Source organism: Cryptotermes secundus, unplaced genomic scaffold (assembly GCF_002891405.2).
Source record: "Cryptotermes secundus unplaced genomic scaffold, Csec_1.0 scaffold88, whole genome shotgun sequence".
NCBI classification, from domain to species: Eukaryota; Metazoa; Arthropoda; class Insecta; order Blattodea; family Kalotermitidae; genus Cryptotermes; species Cryptotermes secundus.
Genome location: NW_019724585.1, coordinates 374,290 through 395,166, shown reverse-complemented (window position 1 = coordinate 395,166; position 20,877 = coordinate 374,290). Strand labels below are relative to the sequence as shown.

Sequence of the window (20,877 nt, the reverse complement as noted above, 5' to 3'; positions counted from 1 at the left end):
CCTGGCCTTCCAGCCCTTAGCTTGTAACTATATCGACTGGGTTATCCCGACTTCGCCTATGATTTATATAAACAGAATTCTATATATAATTCCAACTGTCAACAGACAGGGCATAATGTATTTTTAATTTAATTACTTTGTGCGACATTTGTAGCAACTCTCCTGTCTAAGCCGTGACCTACTAAGCATTTCATCAACATCATCATTCGTAAAACAGGCCTTTTTTGAGCCAGTGCCTTCTTTAGAAGTTTCCCCAAGACTTTACTATTGCCGGCTGTGTGTCGTGATTTTGGCCCTCCGGTTTTCAAATCTTTGCGTTTCACAAAAATAATTTTTTCCAGAGCAAAATGTCGTCAGCCTCGCGTCCAATTTTCAACCTGGAGGACTAGTCTGTATTTATGTCCCCNCCCCCCCCCCAGTAACAAGGTGGCCCAGTCATACCCCCAGTCACCCTGTTCCTTTTCGTCACTTTCTGCGACTCGCAGGGCTACGGCAGAGGTGTTCTAACCCGCCTCCACTCTGCGTTGTAAAGTATTTACTGCATTGAAATTATTTAAATATGTAAACTACATATTGTTGCGTGTTTGCTAGACAACGCGACAAGAAATTTTGTGGGTTCTCGGATTTGAACGGATATTTATTGAACAGTCACTTTTACACTCACACTTAAAATTATTCTCAACTTTAGACGTTCCTTCTTCAATGTTAAAATTACTTACACCGCTGATCTTTAGTGAAGTGTCTTATATATATTTCTGTAATGTCTGTGTAATCTCTTCTCTGTAATATTTTCGTATTACCTTGTACTCGGCTCATTGTAATCTCTTCGTATTGCGTTGTAATCTGGTCTCAATTCCTACCTGGTCTTCCCTTATACCATACCGTCGAACGGGTTAGAAGACGCCTTGTTCAAGGGGTCTGTTTCACCTGTTCTATCCGCCGGTAGCTAGTATTTTGTTTCGTTGTAGCGTAACTTTATTAGTTAGCTAGCGTATTCTCACGTTGCTACGAAATTTCATAGCCGTTGTCATATAACTGCCTTGAACAATTGGTTGTTTAGTTTTTCTAGCTGCTGTATAGCAATGGATGCGTTCTGATTCCAAATATTCCGGCCCTAGGCGGCACGCCACAATATTAATTATCTGAAACATTCTAAAGGGATTTGAATTCTTTCATTGTGTAAAATTTTCTGTTTATAAATTATGATAGTATACCTTATAAGGCCGATCAAAGTGGCCGTGCGGTCTAAAGCATGAACTGTCTTCCCTCGCTCGAACGCTGGAATCGTGGGTTTCAATCCCACTTAAGGCATGGTTGTCTGTGTTTGCGTTTTTTTCTGTGTTTGTTGTGTCCTGTGTGTAGATAGCGGCATTGCGACGGGCTGATCTCTCATCCAAAGCGTCCTACCGTTTGTGTAAAAAAGATTACGAAACTGAAGAAGATGCCAGGACCCAACAAAGGGCTGCAGAGCCACTGATGAGTGAATGAGTGAATTTTTTTAAGCCCTGAATATTTCCTATTAAGTGTACTTTCATCTAGTATCTGCTTATGATATGCTGCTATTGTGCCTGTGGTTTTGTATGGATGCGTTTGCGGACGGGTCGCTAAAAATAATGCTTGAACCTCTATTGTTAGTTCCTCGGAACTCTAGCCGTGGTAGAGGGGTCTTACCATCTCTCGCGGAGCTGGGGGAGGGGGGCAGTCTTATAAGCTTACGTCAGCGTGGGTACTACCAGTTTGGAATGTAGCGTCTTGAAGTGTGGTCAGGTGTATAGTACGTTGTGTATCTACTCCTGATCTCCGTAGGCAATGTTTTCCTCTCTGGGAGTAGCTCTGAACGTCACCACAGCACGCGTACAGCTTCGCGTGTTCCACAACAATGTTTACCTTTGCGCGCGGCTAAAGTTACGAGCCACTAAGTATACTGTAGCCATGGAAAGGGTCCCGCGGACTGTGGGGATGAAGGCGTTAGTGGCTTCCCCTTCTCCTTACTGCTGCATTCCTCTCCAGCCCCTTCTGTCATATGTCAACAGCCGAAAGAGCTTATGGATGAGGGAGGAAATAACGTGGTTGTTACAACGAACATACGTGAGAACAGGACGGCTTGACGAGTGGAGGGCAATATAGAACGCGAGTCGGATATAGAGAACATAGAGACATGCGACTTTTTCTGTTACCTCGGTGTAACCGACAGGAATAAGATCATTATGCTGCAAAGCGCATAATGATAAGTTCCTCACGCCTCACCCAATATAATTAAGGTGGCCAAATCAGGAAAGAAAACGTGGGTGAGACGTGTAGATCGCGTAGAGGAAACGAGAAATGCGTATAGGCATAATATTTTTTTAGTAAATCTCAAGAGAAAATAATACCAAAAGGACATAGGCTTACATGGGAAGATAATATTAAAACTGATCTTAAGGGAAGAGTGTGTGGGCTGGCGTCATATGCCTCAGAATAGGGTTCATTGGCTAACCCTTGTGAAATGAACTTTCGGTTTTCATGGAAAGAGAAGAGTTTTTGAACAGCTTAGCGACTATCAAATATCATTAATTATTCTGTGTCATCCGTTACTTAGTTGTAAGTAGCATTCTTTTTGTGGGAACTGAGGTTCTCACAGCTATGATTATGAAGAGTCCTGTCTCCTGAGATATAGTTAGTTAGTTAGTTATTGGAGAGGGTGGGTNGTGGGTTTCCCCATGCACCGCGACCAGTTTGATCTATTGTGCTTCCCTCTATGATATTCTACCAGTCTCTATACCCTACCGATAAATGGTGCGTACCATCAGTCCCGCCGAGCAAGCGAGTTCGGCCACTTGCTTAGCGGTGTCTATAATGCTTCCCCCATCTATCAGAGGCCTTAGAGACTATTGTTGGGCGGGAAACGTCCTGGAATTTGGCTCAGTGATCCCCTTTGGGGATATGAGGTTCTTTTACGTGCCGTAAAGTTACGACACGAGACACACAGCTTAAAGTCCCTCCCGGAGGGCTTGTTCCCTGAATTTTTCCGCCCTTAAAAATTCGACGACCTCCGCCAGGTATTTGAACCCGCGTACCACGAGTCATGAGGTGGGAACGTTACCTCTAGACTACGGAGGCCGCTCTCCTGAGATATAACTCCGTGTAGGAACTGAGGCTCTCACAGCTATGGTTATGAAGAGTCCTATCCCCTGAGATATAACTCCGCGTATTCCGTTGAAAGTCATCTAACTATTCGGATAAACATAAATCTCTATCCTCATCGTCGAAAAATATACCAAGTAAGAAATCAGAATGGAGTAGTCAGAGCAAAGCTTGCAGAGTTGACTCGCTTCAGCAAATAATGGCCTTATTTCGTGTCGTGAATGGATTTTAATATTGTCACTTGCTGCAGAGGTTATGACCCAGGTAAGATATATGTAAAGCAATGTGGATATGGCTTGCAATTAGCGCGTTGTGCATGAGCCAGTTCAAAATTGCTTATGATTATATGATATTCGTAGACTATGGGTCAATAAATTTTAACTCAGTTCACCAGCCTACATTCCAGACATTTGCCCACAAGGAAGCCCACCCCTGCTCATGTCGATGTACCTGGTCCACCAGCCCGCTTACCGTCACGTAATATACAGCACATGTAAAATACTGTCTCTTGTAATAAACAGAACGTGTACAAGATGCCATTTACACTTGACGTTACTGTTCGACATCTGCAGAGAAATAGAGAGTGGAGTTAATATTAGCTTTCCACTCGCCAGCCTTTAACTGTCACTCGTCAAGGATAGGCAGACTGTTGAGCTGGTGGATGGCGGGTTACTATATTGTGACATGTAAATCCGCTGCTAGGCAACGATCATAGATTAAGCAGCTATACAACAGCCATTTCTAAGTAATGGCTCTGTAAACAACGGCTGTTGCTAGGCAATGTCTGCACAGCGATCATGTGGGCATTCCTACAGACGCAACAGAGGAACGGTGTTTTCTACGCGGTCCATGCCGAAAAGTTATAATAAGGACAAGTTTAGAGTCAGTCCAAGAGGCTTAAACTTGGCGGTGGCCAAGTTTACGACTGCTCAAGTGACTAAGCTGCCGGTGTAGCAAAAGTAAGACAGACATGAACTGCTCTGCAAAGCCTGGACTGACAGAGGACTTGTATATAGTGCAGAAGGAAGAAATTTCAATAACACGCTGTAAGTGCGATACGCACATTTGACAAAGGTTAAACCTATTCATAAGAGACAAACTCATCTTCTCGTCAGAGCGGATGTTACATACGGACTACGACCACAAGAGTTCAGTTACAAAAAGAAATCTCTGGTCGTGAGTCTCAAGGGGCTTGGCTCCAAGACGAACTGATTGGCGGTAAACTGTCCATCGTAAAGTAACTCTGACTCTGTATCTGGGTCTGTCGGTCAGGGGAGTGGAATGAGTTCGTTGCTGAGTGAGTCAGAAAACTGCTGGAGTTCAGTCGTCGTGAGCTGTCGCTATTAGAAGCTGGTGGCTGAGGCCGGGGATAGTTCGGGAACCCGGCAAAAGGAGAACATCCGCGTTGGAAGCCGCTACTGAGCAACGATTAGAGAAGCCTGAGAAGACTTTGTGTGTTCTGTGGTTACTGTAGATCAACTACTAATCAGATTTCTTGCATTAGATACTGTAGGTAAAATGGGAGTACAATGAGAGAGTACATCGGCTATTCATAGACTTCAAGAAAGCCTATGATTCAGTTAGGAAGGAAGTATTGTACAATATTCTCATAGAGTTTTGGGTTTCCCATGGAACCAGTTATCTGATTAAAATGTATTTAAATGAAACATATAGTGAAGTCCGCATGGGTAAATATTTGTCTGATAATTCTTCTATCCAGAATGGTCTAAAACAAGGAGATGCTTTTTCGCCACTGCTTTTCAACTCTGCTTTAGAATATGCAATTAGAAAATTCCAGAAAAACCTTGTGGGACTGAAATTAAATGGGACATCAGTTGCTGGTCTACGCGGCTGATGTGGATCTACTAGGTGATAACATAGATGCCATAAAAAACCACAAACTCTAACTGACGCTATTAAGGAGGTTGGTCTAGAAGTAAACACAGAAAAAACTAAGTATATGTTGCTGTCTCGTCACCAAAATGCAGGGCAAAATCATGACATCTAGGTAATCAACAGATCCTTTGAAGATGTGACACAGTTCAGATATTTGGGAACGACAGTAACAAATCAAAATTTGATTCAGGAGGAAATTAAGGGGTCTGGATACGGGTAATGCTTGCTGCCATTCAGTGCAGAACCTTTCGCCTTCTCATTTCTTGTCTAGAAACGTAAAAATTAGAACATACAGAATTATAATTTTGCGTGTAGCTTTGTATGGGTGTGAAACTTGGCTTCTGGCCATAAGGGAGGAACATAGACTGAGGATGTTTGAGAACAGGATTCTGAGGAGAATATTTGGGCCGAAGAGCGATGAAGTGACGGGAGATTGGAGAAAACTGCATAATGAGCAGTTTCATAAGTGTTACCCTTTGCCAAATATAATTAGAGTGATCAAGTCAAGGACGGTTAGATGGGCAGGGCATGTAGAACGAATGAGGAATAATAGGAATGAATAAAGGATTTTTTGGGAAATCCAGATGGAAAGAGACCAGTAGGAAGACCTAGACATAAGCGGGTGGATCGGTTGATATGGACTGGATGATCTTGCTCAGGATAGGTACTGGGCTTTTGTGAACACGGTAATGATCCTCCGGGTCCCATAAAATACTGAGAAGTTCTTGAGTAGCTGTGCAAATGGCGGCTTCTTGGGAAGGTCTGAGCTCCATGAAGTTAGTTAGTTAATTTGTTAGTTCAGTGATTCAGTATTGAGGGGGTGGGTTTCCCCATGCACCGCGACTGATAGTTTATTGAACATGCCCCTTTTAATTTCTACCGTCTCCATCCCCTACCGATACTGGTGCTCGCTATCAGCCCCTTTCTGCCAGCGAGGTTTCTACCCTCTACTTGGCAGTGGTATCTAATAGTTAGTCCCTTTCTGTCAGCGAGGTCGTCCCTCCTCTGGCAGTGGTACCTAATACTTTAGCCCCTTTCTGCCAGCAAGGTTTCTACCCTGTATTTGGCAGTGGTATCTAATAATTAGTCCCTTTCTGTCAGCGAAGTCATCCCTCCTCTGGCAGTGGTACCTAATACTTCCCCATCTATCGGAGGCATTGGAAACTATTTGGGCGGGAAACTTTTTTGGCCTAATTTAGCTCAGAGGCCTCCTAGAGGCATGAGGTTCTTTTACGTGCCGTAAATCTACGACACGGCACTCACGGCTTGAAGACCTCCCGGAGGACTTGTTCCCTGAATTTTTCCGCCCTTAAAAATTCGACGACCTCCGCCGGGTTTGAACCCGCGTACCTTGAGTCATGAGGTGGGAACGTTACCCATAGACTACGGAGGCCGCTTAATTGGTTAGTTAGTCAGTGGTTACAGTGATCTTTGTAAGGTGTAACTCAGAGAGCCTGTCATAGTTATTTGTAGTTACGTTTTGTTAAGTGTTCAATAAGTCCGAACCCGTCTGTAGTCACACTGATGCACGTGACACTATTAAGAAACACTGACTGTCGAAGCTAGTAACGTAATAAATTGTTAAGACTCGTGAAAGCAGAAGATTTTTGTATGTACCAGTTACAGGGATCCTCAGAGTGTGCAAAGCAGTTGCTGTTTACGTAGTTAGTTGTAGTTACGAATTGTTTTTTACGTGGTCAGTAAATCTAGTCAAACAAATTGAGGGGAAATGAGAAATGGAAGTCTCCACAAAATGTTAGAGGGCCGTTTTGATGTTTATCCATGTTAGCTACTTCACATGAAGCTAGGCGCCCCATTTTATTTATTGCTTTTATGTCCAGTATGTTTGCAATTCCTGCTTCCTGTGAGCAACACGTGATCCAGGCTTTCCTAAAAGTATCCGGTCGTTAGGGTGTTTATTTCTCGTATTATAAATATCGCGAAATATTTTAATTAATATATATTTTCTTCTTCTCATTTCTTTCTGACAGAATTAAAATAGAAAGCAGTCCTCTGGGATTTGGCACCGTGTATATGTGGTGTTAACCGACGTTTCGGAGGAACGTATCGCCTCCATCTTCAGGGTAGAAGAAAAAATATATAAGAATCTGCTTTTACCGGTTCTCACGGTCTCTTTGCTTGCAGATTCTTATATATTCTTTTTCTTCTACCCTGAAGATGGAGGCGATACGTTCCTCCGAAACGTCGGTTAACACCACATATACACGGTGCCAAATCCCAGAAGACTGATTTCTTCATAGTCATCGCCGTGAAAGCCTCAAATCTTACACAGAATTAAAATAGACAGTGGTACTTAGAATAATTTATCGAGCCATACTTCTCACAATGTTATAGTACATCGTACTAAAAGTTCATCTCTCTTTGTTTTGAAAGTGGCAATGTTTGTGCTGTATACCATAGTTTTGATAGCATACCGTAACTTAACACAGGGTGCCCTAAAACAACACTACAGTTTTATTTACATTTGCACATTTGGTATTTGTGTATGTCTATGTTGTATATGGGTATATGTAACATAAATACAAAGGACAACACGAAAATTGTATCAATAATGCTATAGTATCACTTTTGGGCAAAACATGCATTTACTTTTCTATACAAAGACTGAGTGGTTCTTATGCTTGTGATATTTATTGTACTTTATGGGGGCTTATGATTAAGTTCCAGTTGAAGCCTTGCGTTTCTTGTACTGTGAAATTTTAATATTTTCGTAGTGTTGTGTTTTTTATGTTATTTTTCCCCCTACACACAAGGTATTTCATATTGAATCTTATATATTCTACGAGTATGTACCTAGAGCCACTTCTTTAGTTTGCTGTAATTAATTTTGACTTCGGTGACGTTGCTGTAATTTTATATTTTGTAATTCTGTCACATTTCATTTATCCATACACGGGTTAGAAGACTGAAATGTCATCTGCATATGCATGAACGTTGAGGGGGCCTTTTAGTAACGTGATTCTTTCAAAGTTTAATGTAATCCGACAATAAGGGGAATGATAGTTCATACATAAGTTCATAAGATCGTTGATTATCGATACATAATTTTCGGATTGATAACTTGATTGGAATTGTATTTTTAAAAATATACTACGTGCATCTTTTGTTCTCCAGACCGGCTCTGGGTTCACCCAGCCTCCTATCCAATTGATGCCGGCGGGGGTAAAAGCAGCCGGGGCGTGAATTTAACCACTCACCTCCAACTAATGCCGAGTTAAAGAAAATATGGCTCTATACATCCATTCCCACATACGCCTTTATGGCTTAGTGCTTAGTTGTTAAGCACAGGGACAAATTTACCTTTACATCTTCTGTTGGTCTCTTTGATATTGAGCATTATTAGCTTATCAGTGCAGATACTGCATAAACTGAGTTCGTATTTTTGTAATATGTAGCATAAGATTCTGTTATTTGGGATACCGTACTCGTCGTTGTGTTGATCGATTTCTATTTTACAGACCGGCGTTAGGTGTGTTGCGTGTAAGCCTACATTATTACTGCTGCGTTTCAAAGAGAACTACACGAAAACACGACGTTCGGTTGCTTGAAGCAGGCCTACATCAGAACTTCCCTTATGCTTAAGCGCCGCGCCAGGAAACAATATGGGAAAGTAGAGATAAAACTTCACGTATTCTTAACATATCCATTGGATAAAAATTAATGACCTATTGGAAATAGCTTGTAATAACTGCTGTGGGCCGGTCACGGTAGCCGAGCGGTCTAAGGCATGTACTGTCTTCTCTCGCTCGGAAGCCAGGGATCGTGGGTTCTAATCCCACTCAAAGCATGGATGTTTGGTATGTCTGTGCATTTATCCTGTGTTTGTGTTGTCCTGTGTTTTTAGGTAGAGACATTGAGACGAATTGATCACTCGTCCAAGGAGTCCTACCGTCTGTAAAATAATCATGAAACTGAAAATAAGAGGCCAGTGTCCAAGGGGCTGTAGAGTCAATGAAAATATATCTGCTGTGCCCTAGCTGAAACTCGAACTGAGTGTCTCCCGAACTTGTCAGCAACTCTAATACTTTAGATAACTTATTTGATATCATGTACGTTTGAATATACTTTTTATTACATTTGCTTTTATTTTTGACACAGCATGGTCTCATAAAGTGGATTAAAGAAAATGTGTTAATGACACGGCTTCGGGCTGTATGCCAGAGGTGAGTCTTAGATTGTGATGTGTGAAGAAACTGCTTATATCTGTCATTAAACTTCATTAAGAAACCAAACATTTTCTAACTAACTAAAGCTATTGTAGCAGAACCCATATTATTATTATTATTAGAGGGGGTGGGTTTCCCATGCACCGCGACTAATAGTCTATTGTACGTCCCCCTTTGATATTCTACCAGTCGCCATACCCTACTGGTATTGGTGCTTGCTATCAGCCCCAGCCAACGAGGTCGGCCCTCTGTACCTATAGACATGAGGATCTTTTACGTGCCGTAAATCTACGACACGGGACACACGGCTTAAAGTCCCTCCCGGAGGACTTGTTCCCTGAATTTTTCCGCCCTTAAAAATTCCACGACCTCCGCCGGGTTTGAACCCGCGTACCTTGAGTCATGAGTTGGGAACGTTACCCCTAGAATACGGAGGCCGCTTAGCCAGCCTCATCCACTCTTTCTACTTACAATCTATATTTATGAAGTCGGTCTTGAAGCTACCCTCCCGACTGTGTCTCGGTATTCCAAGCAGATATTTCGCAAGATATTCTCCACCAAAATTATTTATTATTACCTGTTTCCCTATCCTACTTAAGGCCATTCCAAGCCCATCGTAGACTCCTAGATGTCAGTATCTTGACAGCGATAGGTGAACTGTATTAAACCTGACAGAAATTTGTTCAGACTGCCAGGAACAGCCGAAGTAAACACTGAGACAAGCATCCCACTGACTCACCTAACACTGGATATCTGTTCCATGTATTTCAGTAGGTTTCTTGCATAAACGGCTACACTTCAGAATCCATTTCACGCTCCTTCAGAGTCCAATAATATGAAAACCGTATCGTTTTTGTGAAGTTCATTTATTGATTGGAAAAAGGATATCATCAAGAAACATACAAATATATCCATTAGAAAGCGGTGAGTAATAACAGGCACGCAGAGAAGGATAAGTTGACCTTGAAGTTGCATATATCGTCACTAGAGTGCAGGACATAAACACAATATAAGGTAGCTAATGTAAATCCACTTAAGTTGAAATACTTGGGAACGACACTAATGTATCGACGTGATAATCATAAAGATATGTTTTGTAGGCTTTCAATGCGACGTAAAAGAAAACGCCTTATGTAACCTTCCACAGACTTCCTTTGTGTGACTTTAGTGATGACTAACAAATTTAACACCTATTCACTGGACACTAAGGTGTTTTGTTCGTAGTACACTAGATACTTTTAATAAAGGCAGTAGGAGAACTGAGATTTCTAGCCACACTTATCTATAACAAACGTACTTTGCATAATGTCATTAATGAATATTTTCATATACATCATAAACCGTTAATTTTTTGTTCATTTCAGTATTGCTTATCTACCATCATATTTGTTCTTCACGTTGATTTTTAGCAGTATTATCAGAATACAATGCCCATTTTACATGAAGAAAATTAACATTTTGTTCTATATAATACGGCGCTAATCAAATTCTGTTTAATTTCCATATGAGAGATGTGTTATAGGCCTGTATTAGTCTGTAATTTTGAGTTTTAGTCACATTGGTTGATTACCAAGCCTAAGGTTTTATTTTATATAATATAACTTTATTCAAATTTTGGTTAATTTCGATACGAGAGATCTATTGTAGGCCTATGTTAGTCAACCATTTTAGTTTTAACCGAATTGAGTGGTTACAGGTCCTATTTTACGTAAGACCAGAAATGGACTTTCCATTTCACATATTTAGTTTTAGTTTCATATTGCGAATTGTTAGGCCGTAGAATTAAGAATTGTGCTCTTTTTGACTAATATATTTTGTGTTTTGCTGAAACTTCGTTTATAAACCATTGAAAAATAAACTCAATAAATTAAATAAAAAGCCACTTTGAATTCAGTGTAAACTATAATATGGAGTACAGTCTTTCCAACACAAAATCATCTTCTCTTGCTATTCCTCCACAATTAAAACGTACTATTGTTTTTATAAGAACTGATTATTTACTTGCTATGCAAATATATGAACAGAATGCCTATTTAATTATAAACCAACGTGGAAATTTTTCAGAAAAATTCGTAGAGCAACCTACAGTGTCATTAAGATCCTATTAATTTCCATATGAACAGTCAATGTAATCCAGGATTCTGGGAATTCACATATGTAAGCATATAAATATGAATAGAAATTCATAACCAAATGTGTATTCTAAAAGTTCGTTTCGAACATACCTCTAAATTTGAACAAAATACATTCTTCATTAAAAAATCAAATAAAAAGCTAACGTCAAATAATTCTGCATCAATTCCCTTATCTCCATATTATAAATTTTTCTTTACAGTTTGGGAACGGAATTGTTGAACTGTTACGTCACTGTCAAATTGAATTGTGCTGAACTGCTAGAGAAAACTTCCTGAAAAACAGTTATCAGTTCAAGCTTCCTCCTCGGGGCTTCTTTATATGGTGTAGAATGCGTTGAAATGACGTAGATCGCCGTACGAGTAAAGTTTGAAAGCTGTCCAAAATTTACTGAATAAATTTACGCAGAAAACTAGTATTGATTGACTGATGACGTTGAAAGCTAATGTACTTCATTCGTGTAACTGCAGCTATCAGCGTATTGAACGGAACAGACCAAACCTGAAGTGTAATTGAATGGAAATGGTAAAGTTATCCACTGTAACAGACCGTGGAGGCCCATAAGTTTCTGAGATTCTGAGGCTCCCAATTTTCTAGGCAATCGGCTTACAGGTGGCGGTAAGGTTGTCAGCCTTACGGGTCGGTCACCCTTTACTCCCCAGGTAGATCCCTGGTACTCATTTCTGTTAGAGGCTTCGACGGCCGCGCCATAGCTCAAGCGGTTAGTCGCTGGCTTCCCACCGCGGCGACCCGGGTTCGATCCGGGGTCTGGTCAAGTGGGATTTGTGGTGGACAAAGTTGCGCTGGGGCAGGTTTTCTCCGAATACTTCGGTTTCCCCTGCCAATCTTCATTCCACCAATTGCTCCACAATCACCCTTACCTATCATCTGGGGCTGGTACAATAGCCCAGAAATGGCCGCAGTACAAGGGACTTAGTCCCACCCCACTAACAATAAAAATATAGAGGCTTCGATCCCAGGGCTGTAGTGCGGCTTGAAGGATTAGGTAAAGTGGAAATATCCACGTCATCGAGACTCGAACTCGCGACCTTCCGACTTGTAGCATAGTGCCTCGACCAACTACGCAACCGCGTAGTGATCGGATGGACTGTGACTTATTTTACTACATTTTAATATCACAGACTATATAGTAGAGTCGAAAGGTAAAATTACGGAGCAATGAATTGTCGTGGCCTAATTGATTTATTATCCAAGCGTTATTTGGTGTTACTGAGGAAATCCACGAAAATTACAGTCGAGATAATCGGTGTCCTGGCCGAGAATCGAGCCAAGCAATTTCCAGTTAAAATCTAAAGCTTTACCGCAAGGCGTACGTCTTCAGATCACCAAATCGTAAATAACCATATACACGCTTAAACTACATTAAACTAAATGTTGATACTGGCCGCATATATCGATTTTAACGTCATGGCCCCTTTCCTCTGTAATTAGATAGTGGCATTTTCTGCCAATCGTGTGCATTTGTCACATCGCCATGTCTCGGTCTCCCTTGAATTATGACGTGGCATTTCCCCCACCCCTGGTGCAACGCTTGTATTGCCATGACACTTCTCTTGAACTACGTAATTGCATTCTCTCCACTCCTAATGCAATGGTTGGACTTCATGATTCGGTTCTTCCCCAGTTACGTAATGGCATACCCAGCAGTCCTAATGCAATGGTTGGACTTCATGATTCTGTTCTTCCCCAGTTACGTAATGGCATAACCAACACTCCTGATGCAATGTTTGTATTGCCATGACTCGGGTTTTTTGATGACATAAAGATATTACATGCCGGTCACGGTAGCCGAGCGGTCTAAGGCATGCACTGTCTTCGCTCGCTCGAAAGCCGGGATCGTGGGTTCGAATCCCACTCAGGGCATGGATGTTTGTGTGCGGTTTTTCTGTGTTTGTCTACAGGTAGAGGCCTTGCGACGAGCTAATCACTCGCCCAAGGAGTCCTACCGAATGTGTAAGATCTAGTGAACAGAAGTGAAACGGAGAGTTTCATGGAGGTAGGCCTAGGCCCAAATTGGGGCTGTAGCGCCACAGAAAAAAAAATTATCTGAATACCTAATGTAATGGTTACGTCATCATGACTCGGTTCATCTTCAATTATGCAGTTACAGTTCCTCCATTTCCGGTGGAATGATTGCATTGCAATTACTCGCTCTTCCTGAATCACATGCTGACATTTCCTCCAATTGCAATTTTATTATGTGTATGAAGTGTGACTATTGACCCATTGCCCTGGGTCCCTTTTTTCGGCCGTCTGCGACGCCTTAACGGCCAGATTCCGGTCCCAATATCGGTCCTCCAGTGCAACGTGTGTACATGCCACAATATAATGGTTGTACTGCTGTGATTCGGTCCTTTTTCAATTACACTTCTTCCACTCTTGATGTACTTGTTATACCGCCATAATTGGTTCTCAGTGACAGTGACAGGGCCGCGCCATAGCTCAAGCGGTTAGTCGCTGGCTTCCCACCGCGGCGGCCCGGGTTCGATCCCGGGTCTGGTCAAGTGGGATTTGTGGTGAACAAAGTGGCACTGGGGCAGGTTTTCTCCGAGTACTTCGGTTTCCCCTGCCAATCTTCATTCCACCAATTGCTCCATAATCACCCTCACCTATCATCTGGGGCTGGTACAATAGGCCAGAAGTGGCCGCAGTACAAGGGACTTAGTCCCACCCCACTAGCAATTAAAAAAAAAAAGACAGTGGCATTACTTTCACATCATATATAACACGTAGTTACAATCCCACGGCCAAATAAGCGGATCGCCAGTGACCCGTTTATGGGCACGAAATGAGTCAGCTGCATGAAAGTGATGTGAAGGCGTTTAGCTGCTATACGTTCATAAGGAACGGTAATGTTTAACCTACCAACGAAAATTCAATGTCCAAGGCGAGGCTACACCACCACGCCCACTCACTCCACAGCTCGGCCAGCTGCGGGGGTGGTATCGCAAGGCGAAAGTTACTGGTCTCCTACAGCAGTAAATTTCTCTCAGAAGCAGTGAATGCTATCTGAACAAACCCTCGCACTCAGGGCGCCCCAAATACGAAATTATAGATCACGAAATGGAATTCTGTTGCATAATGTGTGGAGTTACTCTGTTCCAGTGTCCACTGCTTAGTGCCAGCCTGTCCATTCAAATACTGTTTGAAGCAAACACAACTCAGGATCAAGTCGGTCATTATGAACTGATTGAATTGGTTAAATTGCGGGATAATATGACATTATTATAGATTTTATTTCGGCTGATATGTGAACATATGAGGGTAAATCAATACATAACTTACAAATGGATACAGAACTTAAACAAATAAGAGTACCGATTTTAAAAATGCTTTTATTTCTCAACATAATCTCCCTGTACATTAAGGCACTTGTCCCATCGTTTCACAATCCCCTGAAAATCAGCAGCATAAAATTCTTTGGGCTGCTGTCGGAACCAGGCGGTGATTTCCATTTCTACAGCTTCATCGTCGGGAAAATGTTCAGCCGAAAGATAATGTTTAAGAGGGCCGAACAAATGGAAGTCGCTTGGAGCAAGGTCGGGGCTATACGGAGGATGCTCGAGGACTTCCCACTTGAAATGTCGCAGCGTTTCATTTGTCTTGTTGGCAGTATGGGGACGCGCGTTGTCATGCAGGAGCAACACGCCTTTCGTGAGGAGTCCTGGTCGCTTCCATTGAATGGCCTTACGAAGTTTCCTGAGGATGTTACAGTAGGAGTCGGCATTTACGGCATTTTCCCGACGATGAAGCTGTAGAAAGGGAAGTCAGCAGCGCAGATAATTTTATGCTGCTGGTTTTCAGGGGCTTGTGAAATGATGGGGCAAGTGCCTCAATGTGCAGGGAGATTATGTTGAGAACTAAAAGCATTTTTCAAATCAGTACTCTTATTTGTTTAAGTTATATATCCATTTGTAACTTACTTATTGACTAACCTACGTATAATGGAACAGATATTGGGGTACAGAAAAAATCTACACCTTATATACAAAATTTCACTTCATGATATAAAAGTTAGTGCCTGGGGCGCCATGCATGCGGGAGAGGATCACTAGTCTTGTGTTTTATGCAGATATATATACGTGAGATAATTCAAACGCATCAGTAACGTACGCTCTGTGATGTTATCGCCTCAACTGACCGAGTAGGAAGGGCGGCAACCCGCTGAGCACAGATCTGTAAGGTATTGAGCGCCCACAACTGGAGGCCGTGCGTCGGCGTAACTAATTCCATGCACCCGAGTCCTTCTTCAGAAGCCACCAGCCGCTGAGCTACTGAAGAATTTCCCAACATGAAGTTTCAGTACTAAGTTCACAAAAGCCCGCCACTGGTCCCTATACAGAGGCAGATGGATCCAGTCCGAACGCCACATCCTGTTTCTCTAAGACCCAGTTTAATATTGTAGCGTGTAGAGTCGTTGCTATGCAACAACCGCGAAATGGCGGGATATACCAGGGCCGTATCTGGACAACGGCTCGGTAAGCACTTCCCCTCTACAACGGATAAATATGCAACAGAGGAACGGTGTTTTCTACACTGTCTGTGCTGAGATGTTATACACAAGAGACAAAGTTAGAGCTTAGTCAGTTTGTGTGGGAGTCTGTGAATAGAGAATTTGAGCCTGGAGGCAGAAGAATAGCCATTTTTGGAACCGTTACAAGGAAACGTCTAGCAACATACTGAGAACACTAGACTGTGTGTTCTAGTGAAATGTAAAGTGTGGCAATAGAGACAGTGTTATAGTTATTTGTAGTTATGACCTGTAATTGAGCAATAAATCTAGTCACCAATCCAAACCCCGTCTATAGTCACACATACTACGTGACAATATTATCTTCCCGTCTACGTTTGGATCTTCCTAGTGGTTCCTTTCCTTCTGGTTTATCCAATAAAAGGTACACTCCTCTACTTAGCCTTGCGTGTTACATGCCCTGCCCATCTAATTCTCATTATGTTTGGTGAGAAGTACAAGTTATGAAGCTCTTTGTTGTGCAGTTTGCTCGAACCGACTGCTATTTCTTCCCCATTGGGTTCAAACGTTCTCCTCAGCACCCTATCCTGGAACACCCTCAAATTGTGTTCTTCCCTTAATATCATAGACACCAAGTTCCAAACCCATACAAAACTATAGGGAAAATTATAGTTTGATATGTTTTAATCTTTATGTCTTTAGTCAGTAGACGAGAAGACAAACAGTTCTGAACCGAATGGTAGCAAGCATTACTCGAATTTAATCCGTTCTTATGTCTCCACGTTAAGTGGGCCCCTTTTCACCACGGCTTGGCGTGTCCTCAGGTTGAGGACGGGAGAGNGGAGGAGACGGCCTCCAGATATGGAGGGGAGCTGCGAATATATTGAATAAGAAGTCGCTAACAACAAACAAGTGGTGTCCCTCAAGTTGGGGTGTTCGGCGTGAGGTTTAAGTTAGTAGTCAGTCACAAGACCTACTTCACAGTGCTTCGCTTAGTGGGGGGTGGAGTCCAACTGGGTCCACTCAGCACGGCGGCCACTGATTGGCCTGTTGTAGCCTGCCCCGAGTGATTATGATGATGGAGAATTTGGTGGAATGAAGATTGGCAGGGGAAACCGAAGTACTCGGAAAACCCCGCCCCAGCGCCACTTTGTCCACCACAAATCCCACTTGACCAGACCCGGGATTGAACCCGGGCCGCCGCGGTAGGAAGCCAGCGACTAACCGCTCGAGTTATGGTGCGGCCACTACTTCACAATGCTTACTTTTACATATTCATGCATCTCTTGCCGAGCTCAAGAATGGTGGAGATATACCTCCACTACCCCATACATCTCCATGGCGCAGTGCTTAATTAATTAATCACATGGACAACTTTACCTTTTTACCTACATATTCATTTTCAACCCTTTCAGTCCACTAATATAATCCAAAGGCTCACATAAAATTGCTGTGCTTATACAAGTATAAAGGACTTTTGTCCGAATAAAATGCCCCTCTGAAACCAATATAATTCGCAAATATTTCTAATGATTAAACTGAAGAAAACTGTACCTGTTAGTTGTACGTCACCTAGAGATTATTTTCCAAACATATACAGTACACAAATATCAGTGCATCTGATATTTCTATAAATCCTTCACTGCTTAGGGGGCACGCGGTAGCGTAGTTGATTGAGGCACTCTGCTACAAGCCGGAAGATCACAGGTTCGAGTCCCAATGAGGTGAACATTTCCAATTTTCCTAATCCTTCCAGCCGTACTATGGCCCTGGTGTCGACTTAGTCTCTGACAGAAATAAGTACCAGGAATCTTCCTAGGAGGTAAGGGGCGGCCGGAGCGTAAGGCTCACAACCTCACCGCCATCTATGAGCCGATTGTTCAGATAATGTGGAACCCTCAACGCTCACAACCCTATGGGTCTCCATGGCCTGTTACAGGGATAGCTTTAACTTCACTGCTGAAGCAGCATGGACGAAAATACATCCAATTTAATATTTCAGTCTGTGTGGTGAGGCTAGCAGGAAGAACAGGTTAATAATTATTCATCACTTCCCCGGGGGTAAAGCGGTTGGGGCGTGAACCTGACAACTCACTTCCAATTAGTGTCGAAGTTATGAAAACTTGGATCTATAGATCCATTCCTCCATTTGTCTTCATGGCGTAGTGCTTAATTACTTACGCACAGGGACAACTTTGCCCTTTTGTAATTATTGATCAATTTCTGTGTGTGGTTTCTGTAATTAAAAATTCAGACTGCGAGATATAACTTCAAAATTTTGCATTTTTACCATAATTATAAAAAAAAAACTTCGTGATTTTAGTCCGCAAGCGAACTATACTGACCGAGCGACCGCCGCTTGTCAACAACGTTTAGTGCCAACTTTTGCGGATAGAGGGTGTCGCGTGGTTAGCGCAACGGATCCCCACAACTTACTAAAAGTATTCCCACAGAATTTATATGGCTGTTTGCTTCACTAGTTCATTATACACCCCCAGCAAATCGAAACCCAAATATAGGTGTGGCGTGGAAATTATTTTGTTGTTTTACAACCTACGGTGAGCCGGGAAAGGACAGTCGGTATAGGTACTAGCTACTGGCTGGACGACCGAGGGGTTGGAGTTCTAGTCTTGGTGGGGTCAAGAAGTTTCACTTCTCCATGTCGTTCAGACCGGCTCTGGGTTCAACTCAGCCTCCTATCCAATGGGCACTTAGGGCTCTCTCCCTTGGGATAAAGCAGCCGAAACGTGAAGCTAACCACTCAACTCAAACTAGTGCCAAGGTAAAGAAAACACGTGCCTCTACATCCACTCCTCTATACGTGTTCATGGAGCAGTGCTTACTTTGTTAAGTACAGGGACAACCATTTTCATGTCCTACGAGAACTCAGACTGCGTGTTCTTCTGAGATCTATTATGGCACAATTTTCAGGAACCCACAATAACTAGTGCTAAGGTCGCTGCACCTCAGAATTCCTAATGCTGGTGTTATTTATGAGAGAACATTAGAAATAACATCGGTAGGGTGACCTCGAATGGCTTGTTATTTATACCAAGTGTCATGCGAGTTCTTCAGTTTGTTCGAAAATATTTTGGAGGACATTCACAGAATTGTTGATACAGTAAGTTTTATCATTCCTAACGGAGAAAGTGGATTAAAATATGCTCATTGTAATAACCTGAGTTACATTGTTTCAGCGAATCGAGCGGCCGTTCCTGGAGGCAGTGCAGATGACTCTTGGTGACCGATACACGGAGAACATAGAAAGCATCTACAAAGTGACCATCAAGCTTATTATCGAGACATTGGTCCGTGGATATGAAGAGAAGAAGCCAGACACGTGAAACAAGACTGATCCCATAAGAAGTGTTAAGACTATTGATATTAAGGGAAATGTTTAGTACCAAATCTGTAGTCAGTGTTGGATCTACAAATTGAAAAATGTCTAATTATTATTTATTCGTTCGAGAAAGCTGAAAGTGTTCGATAAGGATTTCAGATAGATTATTTATCACTGATCAGTTACGTACATATATACATAAACATGTAACTCAGAAAATCCCCTTACTACGCAAATGTTTATGAAACTCTCAAATATAAGTCCGAATTGGGACTTCTAAAGTTTTAAAACATGAATTCTTTCCACGCTCTGCCTGAAACCTTTTTCTGTCATTAGGCCCTATTTCCAGATCGAAGTATAATTTATGTTGCTGAAGAGTCACAAAGAACTCAACTGCAGAGAGATTCTTGAAGAGGTTTCTTTCACTGATTGCATCAAAAGGGCGTAGTATGGACAGGAATATACAACATTCAGCTAGTAAGGGATTAAATATGTATTACAGATTGAACACTGACTGCCGTTCAGATTCTCACATAAGACATTGCAAAAGAAATTATATTTATTCGTCTGATATACATTTTTAAAAATCGAACATGTTATTCTTGATATTGTCGAAAGCCTTAGCGCTAGTTCGCAGTGGCGGCAGGAGTGCTACGTTGTGAATCTCTGGGACTTAGAACTTCAGTACAGGGGTCCATTATTCCATGCGATTCTTCATCATCTCATAAATTATCTTTATATTGAAGCCGCGGGTCGGCCATTTTTGTAGTTGGCGTTTTTCTTAATGATCTGTGAGATTACGTTTTGCGCCTTTTGGCATATTCTGACGGCTGTTGGACGAAAGAATTTGCTTATTCGGCAACAGTTTTTATGTCCCTACCAGGATACTTCGAAATAAATTTTATGAATTTCCTTCGAAACCAAACATTATAATGACATAATAATATAACCAGAAGACTCTTGCGTTTTTTATTTGTTGCATTTCATGCTCTATATATTTTTTTGCTCCATACCTTCCCATGCTGTCACTGACAGACCACAAATAGTCACAGTTTAAGGGCCCGATTGGCCTCCTGTTTAATCATTGTGCCGTCACTGGGAACATGCTTCTTCATAGGACCTTACCTTGGTCCCTGTGTACAGGGTTAAGAAACACAGAGTCAATAGCTTCGCGTAAGTTTATAAGCTCACTATTGAAATATGTTATTGTGACAGTTGGTATAATTATTCTTGAAAATTTGAAATGACCAAAAAGCACATAAATGCATCGTCTTGCGATGAATTGTCGACCGCAAAATCCTGTGCCACTGTTCTCTTTGAACTGGGCATAAGAAGCAGAGACAATGCCAGATTTGTGATAGATGTCTCTATTATTTTCTACAACTAGGCAACAGTGGTGCCGATGTATGTGCCTGACTTTGGCTTTCTAGGATATAAGTATGCTCTAGAAAGCATTTAAATTCACATTACTGTGATGTATGTTCAATATTACACTATGTTTTGTGTATATGAATTAAGATATTTGAGTTGTATAAATGTAGCCAGCCGCCAGGTGTGTGTTGTCAGAGAGCGGTGTTCGATTGTTGCTTAGGAACTAATCTCCAGTGCAGTAAATATCAAGAGAGAGGACTGCAAGTTTCAGTAGAATATGAGAGGACTCGAGAAAATTGTCTGTTCTGTAATAATACAGGTAACTATTCACACTG

General features: G+C 42.0%; 1 protein-coding gene across 1 annotated transcript in view; it reads left to right on the top strand.

Moving 5' to 3' along the window:
• Positions 1–20,877, top strand: part of LOC111862303 (neuroglobin) — a 61,863-nt gene extending 40,986 nt beyond the window's left edge. The window contains exon 4 of the mRNA XM_023847573.2: positions 19,029–20,877. Within this exon, the coding sequence (XP_023703341.1) occupies positions 19,029–19,175 (147 nt within the window). The 3' untranslated portion in view covers positions 19,176–20,877. The remainder of the gene's footprint in view (positions 1–19,028) is intronic.